The following is a 17,999-nucleotide window of genomic DNA, read 5'->3' on the forward strand; positions in this document are numbered from 1 at the left end:
CCAATTCTTTAGAACCTAAAAAGGGTTGTCTAAAGTGTGCGTAAGAGTGCCCACCAGAGTGACCTCTCGGCTCCTTTTGGATTCTCTCTGCCACTGAAGCTTATTTCATTTCCTTTCACCTCCCCCTTTTGGTCAAGAAGATGTTCTCCGTCCCACGATGCCAGGTCTACATTCCTCCCCGGGAGTCATATTCCACGTTGCCAGGGAGATTCACTCCCCTGGGTGTCTGATCCCACGTAGGGGGGAGGGCAGTGATTTCACCTTTCAAGTTGGCTTAGCTAGAGAGACAGGGCCACATCTGAGCAACAAAGAGGCATTCGGGAGGAGGCTCTTAGGCACAACCATAGGGAGGCCTAGCCTCTCCTTTGCAGCAACCGTCTTCCCAAGGGTAAAACCTGTGGTAGAGGGCTCAACCCATCAAACCACCAGTCCCCTATGTCTGTGGTCATGTTAGCAACCATGGAGGTGGGGTAGGCGAATACCCCTGCATTCTCCACAGGCTCCTCAAGGGGGCACTGCATCTTTTTTTTTTCCTTGTTTTTTTTTTTTTTTTTTAACTTTCCCTTCTTTTTTAAATCAACTGTATGAAAAAAAAGTTAAAAAGAAAACAAACATACAATAAAAGAACATTTCAAAGAGACCATAACAAGGGAGTAAGAAAAAGACAACTAACCTAAGATAACTGCTTAACTTCCAACATGTTCCTACTTTACCCCAAGAAAGTTACCTAATATAGCAACATTTCTGTGAACTTGCTCCTACTATATCCATCAGAAATTAACAGACCATAGTCATTCCTGGGCATCCCCAGAACATTAAATAGCTTATCTGTTCTTCTTGGATTATTGTTCCCCCTTCCTTAATTGCTCTCTATTGCTAGTTCCCCTACATTCTACATTATAAGCCATTTGTTTTACATTTTTCAAAGTTCACATTAGTGGTAGCATATAATATTTCTCTTTTTGTGCCTGGCTTATTTCACTTAGCATTATGTCTTCAAGGTTCATCCATGTTGTCATATGTTTCACGAGATCGTTCCTTCTTACTGCCGCGTAGTATTCCATCGTGTGTATATACCACATTTTATTTATCCACTCATCTGTTGAAGGACATTTGGGTTGTTTCCATCTGTTGGCAATTGTGAATAATGCTGCTATGAACATTGGCGTGCAGATATCTGTTCGTGTCACTGCTTTCCGATCTTCTGGGTATATACCGAGAAGTGCAATCGCTGGATCGAATGGTAACTCTATATCTAGTTTTCTAAGGAACTGCCAGACTGACTTCCAGAGTGGCTGAACCATTATACAGTCCCACCAACAGTGAATAAGAGTTCCAATTTCTCCACATCCCCTCCAGCATTTGTAGTTTCCTGTTTGTTTAATGGCAGCCATTCTAACCGGTGTTAGATGGTATCTCATTGTGGTCTTAATTTGCATCTCTCTAATAGCTAGTGAAGCTGAACATTTTTTCATGTGTTTCTTGGCCATTTGTATTTCCTCTTCAGAGAACTGTCTTTTCATATCTTTTGCCCATTTTATAATTGGGCCGACTGTACTATTGTCATTGAGTTGTAGGATTTCTTTATATATGCAAGATATCAGTCTTTTGTCAGATACATGGTTTCCAAAAATTTTTTCCCATTGAGTTGGCTGCCTCTTTACCTTTTTGAGAAATTCCTTTGAGGTGCAGAAACTTCTAAGCTTGAGGAGTTCCCATTTATCTATTTTCTCTTTTGTTGCTTGTGCTTTGGGTGTAAAGTCTAGGAAGTGGCCGCCTAATACAAGGTCTTGAAGATGTTTTCCTACATTATCTTCTAGGAGTTTTATGGTACTTTCTTTTATATTGAGATCTTTGGTCCATTTTGAGTTAATTTTTGTGTAGGGGGTGAGGTAGGGGTCCTCTTTCATTCTTTTGGATATGGATATCCAACTCTCCCAGCCCCATTTGTTGAAAAGACCATTATGACTCAGTTCAGTGACTTTGGGGGCCTTATCAAAGATCAGTCGGCCATAGATCTGAGGGTCTATCTCCGAATTCTCAATTTGATTCCATTGATCTTTATGTCTATCTTTGTGCCAGTACCATGCTGTTTTGGCAACTGTGGCTTTATAATAAGCTTCAAAGTCAGGGAGTGTAAGTCCTCCCACTTCGTTTTTCTTTTTTAGAGTGTCTTTAGCAATTCGAGGCATCTTCCCTTTCCAAATAAATTTGATAACTAGCTTTTCCAAGTCTGCAAAGTAGGTTGTTGGAATTTTGATTGGGATTGCATTGAATCTGTAGATGAGTTTGGGTAGAATTGACATCTTAATGACATTTAGTCTTCCTATCCATGAACATGGAATATTTTTCCATCTTTTAAGGTCCCCTTCTATTTCTTTTAGTAGAGTTATGTAGTTTTCTTTGTATAGGTCTTTTACATCTTTGGTTAAGTTTATTCCTAGGTACTTGATTTTTTTAGTTGCTATTGAAAATGGTATCTTTTCTTGAGTGTTTCTTCGGTTTGTTCATTTCTAGCATATAGAAACATTACTGACTTATGTGCATTAACCTTGTATCCCGCTACTTTGCTAAATTTGTTTATTAGCTCTAGTAGCTGTATAGTCGATTTCTCAGGGTTTTCTAGATATAAGATCATATCATCTGCAAACAATGACAGTTTTACTTCTTCTTTTCCAATTTGGATGCCTTTTATTTCTTTGTCTTGCCGGATTGCCCTGGCTAGCACTTCCAGCACAATGTTGAATAACAGTGGTGACAGCGGGCATCCTTGTCTTGTTCCTGATCTTAGAGGGAAGGCTTTCAGTCTCTCACCATTGAGTACTATGCTGGCTGTGGGTTTTTCATATATGCTCTTTATGATGTTGAGGAAGTTTCCTTCAATTCCTACCTTTTGAAGTGTTTTTATCAAAAAGGGATGTTGGATTTTGTCAAATGCTTTTTCAGCATCTATTGAGATGATCAATTGATTTTTCCCTTTTGACTTGTTAATGTGTTGTAATACATTGATTGATTTTCTTATGTTGAACCATCCTTGCATGCCTGGAATAAACCCCACTTGGTCATGGTGTATGATTTTTTTAATGTGTCTTTGGATTCGATTTGCAAGTATTTTGTTGAGGATTTTTGCATCTATATTCATTAGGGAGATTGGCCGGTAGTTTTCCTTTTTTGTAACATCTTTGCCTGGTTTTGGTATTAGATTGATGTTAGCTTCATAAAATGAGTTAGGTAGTGTTCCATTTTCTTCAATGTTTTGAAAGAGTTTGAGTAAGATTGGTGTCAGTTCTTTCTGGAAAGTTTGGTAGAATTCCCCTGTGAAGCCATCTGGCCCTGGGCATTTATTTGTGGGAAGATTTTTGATGACTGATTGGATCTCTTTGCTTGTGATGGGTTGGTTGAGGTCTTCTATTTCTTCTCTGGTCAGTCTAGGGTGTTCATATGTTTCCAGGAAATTGTCCATTTCCTCTACATTATCCAGTTTGTTGCCATACAGTTGTTCATAGTATCCTCTTATAATTTTTTTAATTTCTTCAGGATCTGCAGTTATGTCACCTTTTTCATTCATTATTTTGTTTATATGGGTCTTCTCTCTTTTTGATTTTGTCAGTCTAGCTAGGGGCTTGTCAATCTTGTTGATCTTCTCAAAGAACCAACTTTTGGTGATATTTATCCTCTCTATTGTTTTTTTGTTCTCTATGTCATTTATTTCTGCTTTAATCCTTGTTATTTCTTTTCTTCTACTTGGTTTAGGATTGGTTTGATGTTCATTTTCTAGGTTCTTCAGTTGATCCATTAGTTCTTTGATTTTGGCTCTTTCTTCCTTTTTAATATATGCGTTTAGTGCTATAAATTTCCCCCTTAGCGCTGCTTTTGCTGCATCCCATAGGTTTTGGTATGTTGTGTTCTCATTTTCATTCGTCTCTATATATTTAGCAATTTCTCTTGCTATTTCTTCTTTAACCCACTGATTGTTTAGGAGTGTGTTGTTTAACCTCCAGGTATTTGTGAATTTTCTAAGTCTCTGATGGTTATTGACTTCTAATTGTATTCCATTGTGGTCAGAGAATGTGCTTTGAATAATTTCAATCTTTTTAAATTTATTGAGGCTTGTTTTATGTCCCAGCATATGATCTATTCTGGAGAAAGTTCCATGAGCACTAGAAAAGTATGTGTATCCTGGTGATTTGGGATGTAATGTCCTGTATATGTCTGTTAAATCTAATTCATTTATCAGATTGTTTAGGTTTTCAATTTCCTTATTGGTCTTCTGTCTGGTTGATCTATCTATAGGAGAGAGTGATGTGTTGAAGTCTCCCACAATTATTGTGGAAACATCAATTGCTTCCTTTAGTTCTGCCAGTGTTTCTCTCATGTATTTTGTGGCACCTTGGTTGGGTGCGTAGACATTTACGATTGTTATTTCTTCTTGCTGAATTGCCCCTTTTATTAGTACGTAGTGGCCTTCTTTGTCTCTCAAAACATCCCTGCATTTGAAGTCTATTTTATCTGAGATTAATATTGCTACACCTGCTTTCTTTTGGCTGTAGCTTGCATGAAATATTTTTTTCCATCCTTTCACTTTCAGTTTCTTTGTGTCCCTGTGTCTAAGATGAGTCTCTTGTATGCAACATATTGATGGTTCATTTTTTTTGATCCATTCTGCGAATCTATATCTTTTAATTGGGGAGTTTAATCCATTTACATTCAACGTTATAACCGTAAAGGCATTTCTTGAATCAGCCATCTTACCCTTTGGTTTATGTTTGTCATATTTTTCCCCTCTGTCTATTAATATCCTTTATTGTACCCATACCGAATCTCTTTAGTACTGAACCTTTCTCCAGGTGTCTCTGTCCTTTCTTTGTTTCTCTGTGTGTAGGGCTCCTTTAGTATCTCCAGTAGGGCAGGTCTCTTGTTAGCAAATTCTCTCAGCATTTGTTTGTCTGTGAAAAATTTAAGCTCTCCCTCAAATTTGAAGGAGAGCTTTGCTGGATAAAGTATTCTTGGCTGGAAATTTTTCTCACTCAGAATTTTAAATATATCGTGCCACTGCCTTCTCGCCTCCATGGTGGCTGCTGAGTAGTCACTACTTAGTCTTATGCTGTTTCCTTTGTATGTGGTGAATTGCTTTTCTCTTGCTGCTTTCAGAACTTGCTCCTTCTCTTCTGTGTTTGATAGTGTGATCAGTATATGTCTCGGAATGGGTTTATTTGGATTTATTCTATTTGGAGTTCGCTGAGCATTTATGATTTGTGTATTTATGTTGTTTAGAAGATTTGGGAAGTTTTCCCCAACAATTTCTTTGAATACTCTTCCTAGACCTTTACCCTTTTCTTCCCCTTCTGGGACACCAATGAGTCTTATATTTGGACGTTTCATATTATCTATCATATCCTTGAGGTCCATTTCGATTTTTTCAATTTTTTTCCCCATTCTTTCTTTTATGCTTTCATTTTCCATTCTGTCATCTTCCAGGTCACTGATTCGTTGTTCAACTTCCTCTAGTCTTGTACTATGAGTGTCCAGAATCTTTTTAATTTGGTCAACAGTTTCTTTAATTTCCGTAAGATCATCCATTTTTTTTATTTAGTCTTGCAATGTCTTCTTTATGCTCTTCTAGGGTCTTCTTGATTTCCTTTATCTCCCGTACTATGGTCTCATTGTTCATCTTTAGTTCTTTGAGTAGCTGCTCTAGGTGCTGTGTCTCTTCTGGTCTTTTGATTTGGGTGCTTGGGCTTGGGTTATCCATATCGTCTGGTTTTTTCATATGCTTTATAATTTTCTGTTGTTTTTGGCCTCGTGGCATTTGCTGAACTTGATAGGGTTCTTTTAGGATTTGTAGACCAATTGAAGTCCTTATCTCTAATTTATCAGATCTACAGCTTCGTGGAGTACACTTTCTCTAACTAACCAGCAGGTGGCGTCCACGAGCCACCTGTTCTCCACAAGCCAGTTCTCCCCTGCTTAGCCTTTTTGGTGAGTGGGGGAGTGAGTGTTGTGGGGTCCAATTGGTGTACCAAGCTTGCGTGTGTAGTTGGTGTTGCCTGCCCTGTGTATGGGGCGTGTTTCTGGGCAGTCGGGGAGGGGGGGTGGCCCTAACAATCAAATCTCCCTGGTGATCCTAGAGTTTTAAAGCTGCTGCAATAGTCTAATCCTTCAGTTCAGTCCTGCCACAGTTTGTCTCTGCCACTGACCCACAAGTCCTTGGTATTGGCGTATGGCTCCTGAGACTTGCAAGTGGGCCCCTCTTCCAGGCCGTGCACCCCGGGTCCTCTGTTGAGGGATGACTGTGCTATGTCACAGGTGAGTGCCGTCCCCCCAGGGCAGTTCTGGGCTGCTGGGCTGTGTAGGGAGGCTCCCAGTCTGCTGAAATGATGGCTGAATGGGGCTTTGTTAATTCACACTGCTCTACCTTCCCAACTCTGGGACAATCAGCTGAGGTTGCAGGGAAGGCTAATGTCCACGCCCAGTTTTGTGGTGTGTGCCTGTTATTTGAAGCACTTCCATCACACTGGGTTGTCTGGGGCAGTTCTGGGCTATGGGGCTGGCGATGGGCAGGAGTGTTTCCTGTCCACCAGGATGATGGCTGTGAGCGGACACCCCCCTTTTCTTGGGAAGTTGTGTTGTTTAGTGAATTTTCTCAGCCACTGGATTATTGCGTTTTGTCTCAGAGCTCTCCTAGTTCTGCTCTTGACTTGACCTGCCCAAACAGTAAGTCTTTGAAGCTTTCTGTATTGGGCTTCTTAGAGTAATTGTTTTAGAAAAAGAAAAAAGGATTAAAAAAAAAAAAAGAAAAAAAAACTGGCCCTCCTCAGAGATCTAATGGGTTATTGAAATGCTAAGAGACAAAGCAACCAGGGCCATTAAGGAAAGGTCCACAGGGCAGAGAGATCAGCTTTTCTTCGGGATTTGCATATGCGCCTCAGGGCGCTTCCCCTTTCTATGTTCACCAGAACTCCAAAAATCCTCGGCTTTTATTTTGGAGTTTTTTGTGTTGTTTTTTTTTTTTTTTTTTCTATGCCTGTCTCCTCTCTGCTGGGCTGGCTGCTCTCAGATTCTCTGGTGTCTGGTCTCAGTCTATCTGTGGTTGGAGTTTGAATCAGTAGAATGATTTTCCGATAAGGGCTGCCACTGCAGTTCTCCCTTCTCCTTCCCGGAGCTGACAGCCCCTCCTCCCCCGGGACTGAGCCTGGCAGGGAGGGGCGCGGGTCCCCTGGCCGCAAAAACTTACAGATTTCGCTGATCTCAGCAGTTCCACGTTTTCATGAGTGTTGTATGAAGTATGCCCAAAGTCAGATTGCTCTGTGGTGTCCAGTCCACGCAGTTCCTGGCTTTCTACCTACTTTCCTGGAGGAGTAACTAAAACATACAGCTCACCAGTCTGCCATCTTGCCCCGCCTCCTATCTGCTTCCATCTTTAATCTTTCTTTGCACAGCTGCAGAGAAAAGATTGTTTAACATTCTTTTTTATATTTGCCTTTTGGGGGAACCCTACTAGGAAACGTATGATCATCTTTTGGAAGTCCCGGACACTCGGGAGCAATTAAACCACTATCGGAATGTGGCCGAAAATGCTCGAAGTGAACTTGCAGCAACTTTGGTCAAATTTGAATGTGTTCAGACTGAGGTAAGATTATATACCCTCATCACTCAGAAATGGGACTTTTAGCTTCTTATATGGTGGGGCAGAACTTAGGGGCAATTAGAAATAGGACAGTGGGATACAGAATTAAACCTTTTGACAAAGCATATGTTTCTTCTCTTGTTGAGTGCTTACCCCATGAGTATGCATGCATATATTTAATATTTGCACATATTATCAACTCATCTGGTTGGGTCCCTTAGTGATGCTACTAGTTCCCTCATAGCTAGGCCTAGGACTTCTCCAGGCGTCTGGGCTGTCAGTAGACTGAGTCTATGGAAACTCTCCCACAAATTCCACTACAGACCTGCTCTAGCCCTGAATATCCAGAGGACAGAGGCATCAGAATTCCTGCAAGCTTATGCATTTGCCATGCTGTTAAGCAGGATAATTTTGCCTGAATTCTAGATCTGAGAGGAGCTCTATAGCGCTGGGATATTTGGGGGCCATCTGAGGACTTTAGGTGGAGCGCTGTTAGCATCTCTTGGGATATCTTCTTTTGGTGAGGATTGCTTGCAATCTGGAGCTCTTAGGAGGAAGTTCTGAAGCTCTTTCCTTGGTAGTTCTATCATTGAGAAACATGCTAGGAAGATGATTGGGATGCCTCTGTCCTCTGGATATTCAGGGCTAGAGCAGGTCTGTAGTGGAATTTGTGGGAGAGTTTCCATAGACTCAGTCTACTGACAGCCCAGACACCTGGAGAAGTCCTAGGCCTAGCTATGAGGGAACTAGTAGTATCACTAAGGGACCCAACCAGATGAGTTGATAATATGTGCAAATATTAAATATATGCATGCATGCTCATGGTCCTAAGACATACATATATCCATAAAGTCCTATAGGGTAGACCTGACATCTTAACTTCAGTAGGACACATATATTGTTCAACATTTTGATCCCAAAGAATTCATGAAAGTTAAAATGTTTCCTTTATATAAATCCAATAAGAATTTTCCTTTTCTCCCAAGCTTTTTTTTTTTTTTTTTTTTTAGAAATCTGAATTTTATTTTTCTTTATCATCCACAATTAGGCCAGAAGGGGAGTGAGAGAAATATAGTGATATATTGGATAGTCTGTGTTTATTTAGGAAACAACTGTGGCCATGAAACCACAAATAGTATGGCTTGTAGGGTTCTTGTTTCATTGTTTATGTGGCAGTAACAGCAATGCAGATTTAGAAAATGGATTACCATCGCAAAATATTTTATTTTATTGCTTTGTAAAAAAATTCACCGCAAATGTCTCTCGAGTGAGACTAAATCAACACAAGATATTGCTCAACTGGTTTTGAGAAAGAATGTAAAGTCGTCACATGGGCATAATTGCCTATTTGGCAATACAGACACAAATATGAAAAAGAGAAAATAAAGTTGGACTAAGTCTTGAATGAAAAAGTGATATTTTAAATTACGATTTTGGGTTTCTTAAAGGAATTTCATATTTAAATGGTTAAATTCCTTGTCTTCTTTTTACTTTTTTTCATGTGAGCTTCAAGACCTCAGATCCAAGATGCATTCTAAGGAAGTTTCCTGTCAAGAGTTGAAAGCTGAAATGGAGAGCTATAAAGAAAACAATGCCAGAAAATCATCTCTCCTCACCTCTTTGAGAGACAGGGTTCTGGAGCTAGAAGAAGAATCAGCAGCACTTTCCTCAGCTAAGATGAGAGCAGAAATCACAGCTCACACTGTAATCAAGGAGAACCAGGAGTTGAAGAAGAAAGTTATAGAATTGGAAGAGAAAGTACAGTAAGAGTATTTAAATATATTTTTCTGTTTCTTTAATGTTAAAATACTAGCTTCTGATAGTAAAATACACCTTCAAATGTCCAGGTGTTTTTCACTCTTTGATCCAGAAACTCAACTTGAAAAGAAAATTATTGACTTCAAATATCTTTGGAGTCTTGAAAAATTTTCCAAGCCTATTTGTAAATGTCTTTGGGTCTCAACAAAGTAAATCATTGCCCTAATCATGTTTACTTCCTAATGATCAGGACTACAAATGCTTTTATACACAATTTGGAAGATTTCCTCCAAGTAGAGGCGGAACCTGAGACACTATTGTAGGCAGATGCTCATTCAGAAGCTGGTTATGAAAATACTCAGAGTCCATCCAGATCACCCCAAACACTCCTTACTAAGCTTTATTGTCAGTCAGTGCTGAGAACTCATGAAACCAAGGTTTTCCATATTTAGCTTTGAGAGAAGGTAGCTATTATTAAGCTAAAATATACTTTAAAAATTCTACTTATAATGACTTAAAATATCTTCATATATACATTTAATATTTAATTTATTCCCTCTTTAAAAAAAACACTTTATTGACCTCACTTCCAATTCCTGTTTTCCTTCTCTCTTTCCACTTACTGCAAAATTCCTTAATGTTTGTATATACTCACTGTCTCCCATTTCTCTCCATCTTTTCTTGACTCTTGTCCACTGAAACTACTTGTGAAGGTCTCCAATGACCCCACACTGCTAAATGAAAAGGCCAGTCTTATCCTCCTTGACTATCTTTCAGCAGCATTTGTCACAGCTGCTCTCTCTTTTTAAACTACTTTCTTCTCTTGGCTTCCAGATGCTACACATGCCATAGTTTTATCTTACCTTTCTAGCTGCTCTGCCACGGTCTCTCTTGCAAGTGCCTCCTCCTCTCCTGGACCTCCAAAGATTGGAGGTCACCAGGGCTCAGTCCTGGAATGTCTTTTCTATCTAAACTCACTCCCTTGGTGATCTCACCTAGTCTTATGGCTTTCAGTTTGACCAAAATGCAGATGACTCCCACATTTATATAGCTAGCTGGATCTCTTCCCAGAACTCCATACCCACATGTTTTATGACCTACTGGATATCTCCCTGTGGATGTCCTACAGGCATCTCAAACCTACTGTGTCCAAACCTAAGTTCCTGATGTTTCCCCCCAAATCTTCCTGCACTTTTCCCCATCTCATTTAATGATAATTTCATTCTTCCCGTTGGGCAGGCCAAATATCTTGGTGTCATCTTTGGTTCTCTTTCTCTTTCACACTCCATAGCTGGTCCTTCAGCAAATCCTATCATCTCTACCTTCAAAATAAATCTAATTTTGACTACTTTTCATTGTCACCAACCTGGTCCAAGCCACCCTCATCTTTGTTAACCTCTTAAGGTTTCCCTGCCTCTGCCTCTTCCCCTTGCAGTGTATTCTGAATACAGCAGCCAGAAAGATCCTGTTAAAAGGTAAGTCAAATCATGTCAGTCTTCTACACAGAACCTCTCTCCCCCAGTCAGTGACTTTTATTCTCACTCAAGGTAAAGCCAAAGTATTTTCTATGATCTAAAAGGCTCATCCTGTCCTGGTTTTTATTGCTTTTCTCAACCTTATTCTTTCCATCTCAACTCACTGGCTTCTTGAACATGTTGGGTGTGACCCTACCTCAGGACCTTTGCAATTGCCAGTCCCTGGGCACACTTCTTCCAGTCTCTTCCACAACCACTACCTCTAAAATTTTACTCTCCAGATATTCTTTGTCCCCCTTTTTCCTGCTGTATTTTTTCTCTCCAGCCCTAACATACTCTAAATTTCACAAATATTAATATTTTGATTATTGTCTGTCTTTCAAATTAGAATATTAGCTCCATGAGGGCAAAGATTCTTATTTTTGTTTGCGACTGTGTTTTAGTACCTTTTATAGGGCTTGGTGCATAGTAGGTATTACTCATTTATATTACTCATAGTATTACTCATTTTATTAAATAAATGAGTAATAAAAACACTGCATACTCATTGTAAAAAAATATTTCAGAAAAACACAAAAAGAGTGCCAAGAAAAAATATAAGATTACTCCAAACCTTATGATTAGATTAAAAACTTTATATCAGTGTTAAAGTTCTTGAACTTGATAATGGTACTTAAGGTGATTACATAAATGAATATCCTTGTTTTTAGGAAATGTACATGAAAGTATTATGTGTTCAAGGAACATGATGTTTAAAACTAATCTCAGATGTTTAGAAAGTAGATAAACAGATAGATAGAATGATACAGCAAATGTGGAAAAGTGTTAAAATTGGTGTATCTGGGTATCTGGAAGGCTGTGTTGTAGGTTTTCTGTATGATATTTTTTTAAAATGTGATTTTATTGTAATATATTCACACACTTCACACACCATTCAATCCATACAATATACAATCAGTGGCTCACAGTATCATCACATAGTTCATATTCATCACCACATCCATATGGGTTTTGTATTATTTTTGCAACTGTCCTGTAAGTTTGAAATTACTTTAAAATTAGAAGTTTAAGAAAAAAAAAACCCTTGTGGGTTTTAAAAAAAGCTAGAATTAAAATTTTGTTGAACATATTTTCAGACAGTTATACACAAATGACACCAGGTAAGGTACTACTTTGACTGAATAATATGTTGTAGATATTTTAAAAAGCCATGGCTTTTTAAAATATGGTACATGGTATTCCAGTGCTGGAAATATCATAATTTACTTGAACAGTTCCCTTTATTTTCCTGTAGGCATCTGGGTTATTTCCATTAAGAAAATATTATAAACCAAGCTGCACTGAATGTCCATGTGCATTCGTGTTTTCATATTCATGTGGCTTTATGAGAAGATTCCCAGAACTTTGGTTGTTGGGTTAAAGTGAAATGTCAGTAGAACTGGAAGTGGTTTTGACACCCTTGGAATGGAGACGTGAGATTGAGATCTTGGGATTGATGCATGGATCATATATGTAAATGGGTCAGAGCTATAACATTAACTGCCTTTCACGAGTCTGAAAATAAGAACTTAGAGAGATTGATGGTGGTCTTCTATTGTTCTACATTTTTCTAAATAGAAATATGATATGCTTTTGAGTATATGCAATTGCATGCTTTGTTAATCTTTGAATAGAGTGAAAGAATTTGCAGTAAGCATTCAACATGGCAAAAGGGAAAGCAATGATCATGTTTATCATCTAGGGTACAGAAAAAAATGATACCAAATGGCTGAAATGATTCTAATTTGCCTTTAAAGTATGTTTTTTAAAAACTATCTTTTAGTTGGTGACATTTAAAGCATTAGAAAAAGACCATGCTATCTTGGCAAATCTATCTGAAATTTGAAATCAAGTCTTCAGAGCAGAACATAAATCTGATTTTCCTTGACTCTCAGTGTGTTAAAACTAGTGATGTTCTTTGCTGGAGACTGAATGCCTTTTTTATCAGAGGTGGAAACCTCCCCTGCTGCTGATCTTTTTTTATTACAACCGTACTTGTCCATTGTCTTAGTTTGCGAGGGCCACTATAACAAGTACAACACACTGCATTGGCTCAAACAACAGGGACATATTGTCTCATGGGCTTGGAGGCTAGAAGTCCAACAATGAGTTATTGAGAGGCTTGCTTTCTCCTGGGGTCCATAGCATTCCAGAAGCCCTCCATCATATGGACATCTCTCTCTCCTTCTGTCTGCTCCTCTGGTTTCCATTAACTTCTGGCTTCTGTTGACTTCCTCTTCTACTGACTAAATGGGTCCGAATTTCCTTTGCTTATAAGGACTCCAGTCATATGTATTAATGCTCATCCTGATTCAATTTGGCCTCATCTAAAATAGGATCTTTAACCATCCTGTTCACAAATGGGTCCATACCTTAACACCTTCAAAAGTCCTATTTATAAATGGGTTCACACCACAGGGCCGGGGGTGAGGACATGAACATGTCTTTTATGGGGGACATGATTCAATTCCCAACAGCCATGAAACAGGGAAGAACATAACTAACTCTGGCAGATCACTGCATAATGATTAAAAAGAAAACAACCCTGGCCCTCCAGAACCCACAGAGCAGCCCTTGCCTTTCTCCCCTAGGAGGCCCCAATGGGCCTATGGCTATGTGGATTGGGTCCACACACAGGGTAAATGTCATGTGCATTCCAGAATGTTGTGCACAGTTGAGGTTCATGTGCAGTCTGGAAGGTCATGTGCAGTCTAGAGGGTCATGTGCAGCCTAGAGGGTCATGTGCAGTCTAGAAGGTCATGTGTAGTCCAGAAGGTCATGTGCAGTCTAGAAGGTCATGTGCGGTCCAGAAGGTCATGTGCAGTCTAGAAGGCCATGTGTGGTCTAGAGGTTCATGTGCAGCCCAGAAGGTCATGTGCAATCTAGAGGGTCATGTACAGTCCAGAGGGTCATGTGCAATCTAGAGGCTCATGTGCAGTCTAGAGGGTCATGTGCAGTCTAGAAGGCTGTCTGCCCCAACCATAGGGACGCATTGAGCACTGAAGCCCTTACAAGGTCAAGGATAGGAAGTGGAGGCTCTGTCACTCTTCCTGTACTAAGTCTAAGATGCCACAAGGATTTCCCTCCATTTCTGCAAAGTGTAGGTGCCTAGCAGTTGCTTTCATTTTCTCCTTTGTTTTGTTGGGCTTGTATTATAGTGGTTTGCCCTCTGAGAAACAGCTCTGTTGAAAATGACAATTGGTTATGTCCCCCAGAGCTAAAGTTCTGAACTTTGATGAGTGTAATCTTCTACAGTGTTGTTAATCCTGATTTATTTGTTATTTGCCTGATAGAAAGTGCTTAAAGGAAAACGAGGAGAATAAGAACCAAGTCTCAAGGAACTGCAGGAAACAGGAGGAATTTCTAGCTCAACTTCGTGGCAGCTTGGATCTGGACAAGGATGAAAAGGCATTGGATGAAGATTTAATTTTAAAGGTGTTTACATGCAGATTAAAGGGACTATAAATATAGTGGGTGTTCTGACAGAGTATCTTTTAATTTCGCCTTTAAAGTACTTTAACTGTAGGTTGCCAGGAAGATGGAAATTCATTATATCAATTAATTACATCAGTTATAAATAATTCACTTAATCCATACTGATTCATCAGGGCCCCTGAAGGTATTGAGTGCTCCCTTTGTATCTTCAGTTCCTGTCAACATGCAGGATTGCATGCAGTCATTATTTTTTTAAAATTCAGTTTTATTGAGATATATTCACAAGCTATACAATCATACACAGTGTACAATCAGTTGTTCACAGTGACTTTATATAGTTGTGCATTCATTGCCCCATCAGTCATTCTTAAAAGCCACCTCTCAGTTATTTTCTAGGAAGCTTTCCAAGTGTTCTCTCCGAAAGTTGCAAGCTATCATTTTCACTCCAGGAAATGTTCCTGTTCACTGATGGATTTTGATAGCTCTGGACCCAGCTGCAACCTCTCCTTCCTATTTCTAACAGGTGGTGAGGAGCAGTACTGTAAAAGTCCACTTCAAGTGTAGTTTTGGGGAGAAAGAGAGAATTAAGAAGCCCCTTCTTTCATGACACCTTTTCTTACTGCAGGCACAATCTCCAGGTGCTAATCTGGGGGTTTATCCTAGGACCCCAGAGCTGTAGCACCCCATCATCCATAGCAGTTGCCTGTCTTAAAAAAATATCACTGGCCAAGAGCAGAAAGGCTGGCTTCCTGGTCAAATCTGTAGCTTCACTAGAGTTCCTCTGAGAAGTGGAACAAAATGACAGAATCCAGTCACTCCTTCCATTTTCGCCTGTCCTGACAAATGCACATGTACACACCCACTCCCAAGGAATCATCAGGAGAAGGAGACCTTCCTAATACTGTATTTGATATTCATTCATCCATTACACAACTGTTTATTGAGTGTCTATTATATGCCTGGCCCTGTTCTGGATGCTGGGGATATAGCAGCAAATGGGACAAGATGAAATCTGGGTTCTCCTAGAGCTTTCATTATTGTGGGGGGTAAAGACAGTGAAGAAATATTCCAAGGAGTGAGAGGCGCAATGGAGAAAAGCAAATCAGGATGGAGTGATGGAGAGTGAAGCGAGTGAGGGTCAAGAGTCTCCCTGACACCACAGAATGAGCTGGTCTGCAGGGCTGAGTTTTCTGAGGTCAAGAAGCGTGTGTGGTTGTATTTCCCCTCCTTACAAATCTTACAATGGAATACATGCTTCCAGTTAGCAACCCAGTAAAGACACCAAGGTACAACAGAGAGAGCAAAAGGCCCTCCTAATCCCAGCCTCCAAGGATAGCCACTGTCTGATGCCTGCTCTTCAGGAGTTTTCCCTATGATTATATTAATTAGAAGGATGTATATATATATTTAATGGGGGGGTCTGTCTTTGTCTCTATAGTTCCTCCAGCACCACATATCAACTTGAATGCAGTAGGTGCAAGTCAATGTGGGTTGTATTCAACTTCTTTGCTTTATTGTCTCTTCTCAAGACTTGTAGCCTCTGGAGAACATCACCTCCCCTTGATGGTTTGTTTAGCAGCCATGTCTTGCTGACGATTGTTCTCTTGTGAAACTTTTGGCTTAACATCACAGCCATTACCATGTTGGCCATCTTTTTTTTTTTTTTTAAAATTCATTTTATTGAGATATATTCACATACCATGCAGTCATACAAAACAAAGCACACATTCGATTGTTCACAGTACCACTACATAGTTGTGCATTTATCCCCAAAATCAATCCCTGACACCTTCATTACCACACACACAAAAATAACAAGAATAATAATTAAAGTGAAAAAGAGCAATTAAGGTAAAAAAAAAAAAACACTGGATGCCTTTGTTTGTTTGTTTGTTTGTTTCCTTTCCCCATTCTTCTACTTATCCATCCATAAACTAGACAAAGGGGAGTGTGGTCCATATGGCTTTCCCAATCACACTGTCACCCCTCATAAGCTACATTTTTATACAATTATCTTCAAGATTCATGGGTTCTGGGTTGTAGTTTGATAGTTTCAGGTATCTACCACCAGCTACCTCAATTCATTAGAACCTGAAAAGGGTTGTCTAATATCGTGCGTAAGAGTGCCCACCAGAGTGTACTCTAGGCTCCTTTTGCAATCTCTCTGCCACTGAAGCTTATTTCATTTCTTTTCACTTCTCCCTTTTGGTCAAGTAGATGTTCTCCATCCCACGATGCCGGGTCTACATTCCTCCCTGGGAGTCATATTCCACGTTGCCAAGGAGATTCACTCCCCTGGGTGTCTGATCCCACGTAGGGGGGAGGGCAGTGATTTCACCTGCCAAGTTGGCTTAGCTAGAGAGAGAGGGCCACATCTGAGCAACAAAGAGGCATTTGGGAGGAGGCTCTTAGGCACAATTATAGGGAGGTCTAGCCTCTCCTTTGCAGCAACAGTCTTCCCAAGGGCAAGTCCTGTGGTAGAGGGCTCAGCCCATCAAACCACCAGTCCCCTATGTCTGTGAGCACCTTAGCAACCATCAAGGTGGGGCAGCCACAATAAAAGAACATTTCAAACAGACCATAACAAGGGAGTAAGAAAAAGACAACTAACCCTAACTTTACTTCCAACATGTTCCTCCTCTACCCCAAGAAAGTAACCTAATATACCCCAAGAAAGTAACCTAATATAGCAACATTTCTGTGAACTTGTTCCTACTATACCCATCGGAAATTAACAGACCATATTCATTCCTGGGCATTCCCAGAACATTAAATTTACCCACGATACTTATCTGTTCTTATTGGATTATCATTCCTCCTTCTTTAATTGCTTTCTATCACTAGTTCCCCTACATTCTACATTATAAACCATTAATTTTACATTTTTTAATGTTCACATTAATGGTAGTATATAATATTTCTCTTTTTGTGCCTGGCTTATTTCGCTCAGCATTATGTCTTCAAGGTTCATCCATGTTGTCATCTGACTGGGTTTTTTTTTTTTTTTTTTTTTTTTAATCTTCATTTTATTGAGATATATTCATATACCACGCAGTCATACAAAACAAATCGTACTTTCGATTGTTCACAGTACCATTACATAGTTGTACATTCATCGCCCAAATCAATCCCTGACACCTTCATTAGCACACACACAAGAATAACAAGAATAATAATTAGAGTGAAAAAGAGCAATTGAAGTAAAAAAGAACACTGGGTACCTTTGTCTGTTTGTTTCCTTCCCGTATTTTTCTACTCATCCATCCATAAACTAGACAAAGTGGAGTGTGGTCCTTATGGCTTTCCCAATCCCCTTGTCACCCCTCATAAGCTACATTTTTATACAACTGTCTTCGAGATTCATGGGTTCTGGGTTGTAGTTTGATAGTTTCAGGTATCCACCACCAGCTACCCCAATTCTTTAGAACCTAAAAAGGGTTGTCTAAAGTGTGCGTAAGAGTGCCCACCAGAGTGACCTCTCGGCTCCTTTTGGATTCTCTCTGCCACTGAAGCTTCTTTCATTTCCTTTCACATCCCCCTTTTGGTCAAGAAGATGTTCTCCGTCCCACGATGCCAGGTCTACATTCCTCCCCGGGAGTCATATTCCACGTTGCCAGGGAGATTCACTCCCCTGGGTGTCTGATCCCACGTAGGGGGGAGGGCAG

General features: G+C 39.8%; 1 protein-coding gene across 5 annotated transcripts in view; it reads left to right on the forward strand.

The window, feature by feature from the left end:
- The window catches only part of CCDC170 (coiled-coil domain containing 170), a 107,097-nt gene that overhangs the window by 31,489 nt on the left and 57,609 nt on the right, over positions 1 to 17,999 (forward strand). For 4 of the 5 annotated variants that reach the window (XM_037819572.1, XM_037819598.1, XM_037819581.1 and 1 more), the window contains exons 2-4: positions 7,502 to 7,630; positions 9,134 to 9,390; positions 14,193 to 14,334. In XM_037819572.1, coding sequence (XP_037675500.1) covers positions 7,502 to 7,630; positions 9,134 to 9,390; positions 14,193 to 14,334 — 528 coding nt within the window. Of the gene's footprint in view, positions 1 to 6,282; positions 6,307 to 7,501; positions 7,631 to 9,133; positions 9,391 to 14,192; positions 14,335 to 17,999 lie in introns of those variants that run through there. The other variant, XM_037819590.1, reaches the window with a different exon arrangement.

The sequence above is a fragment of the Choloepus didactylus genome, chromosome 2 (assembly GCF_015220235.1).
Source record: "Choloepus didactylus isolate mChoDid1 chromosome 2, mChoDid1.pri, whole genome shotgun sequence".
Lineage (NCBI taxonomy): Eukaryota > Metazoa > Chordata > Mammalia > Pilosa > Megalonychidae > Choloepus > Choloepus didactylus.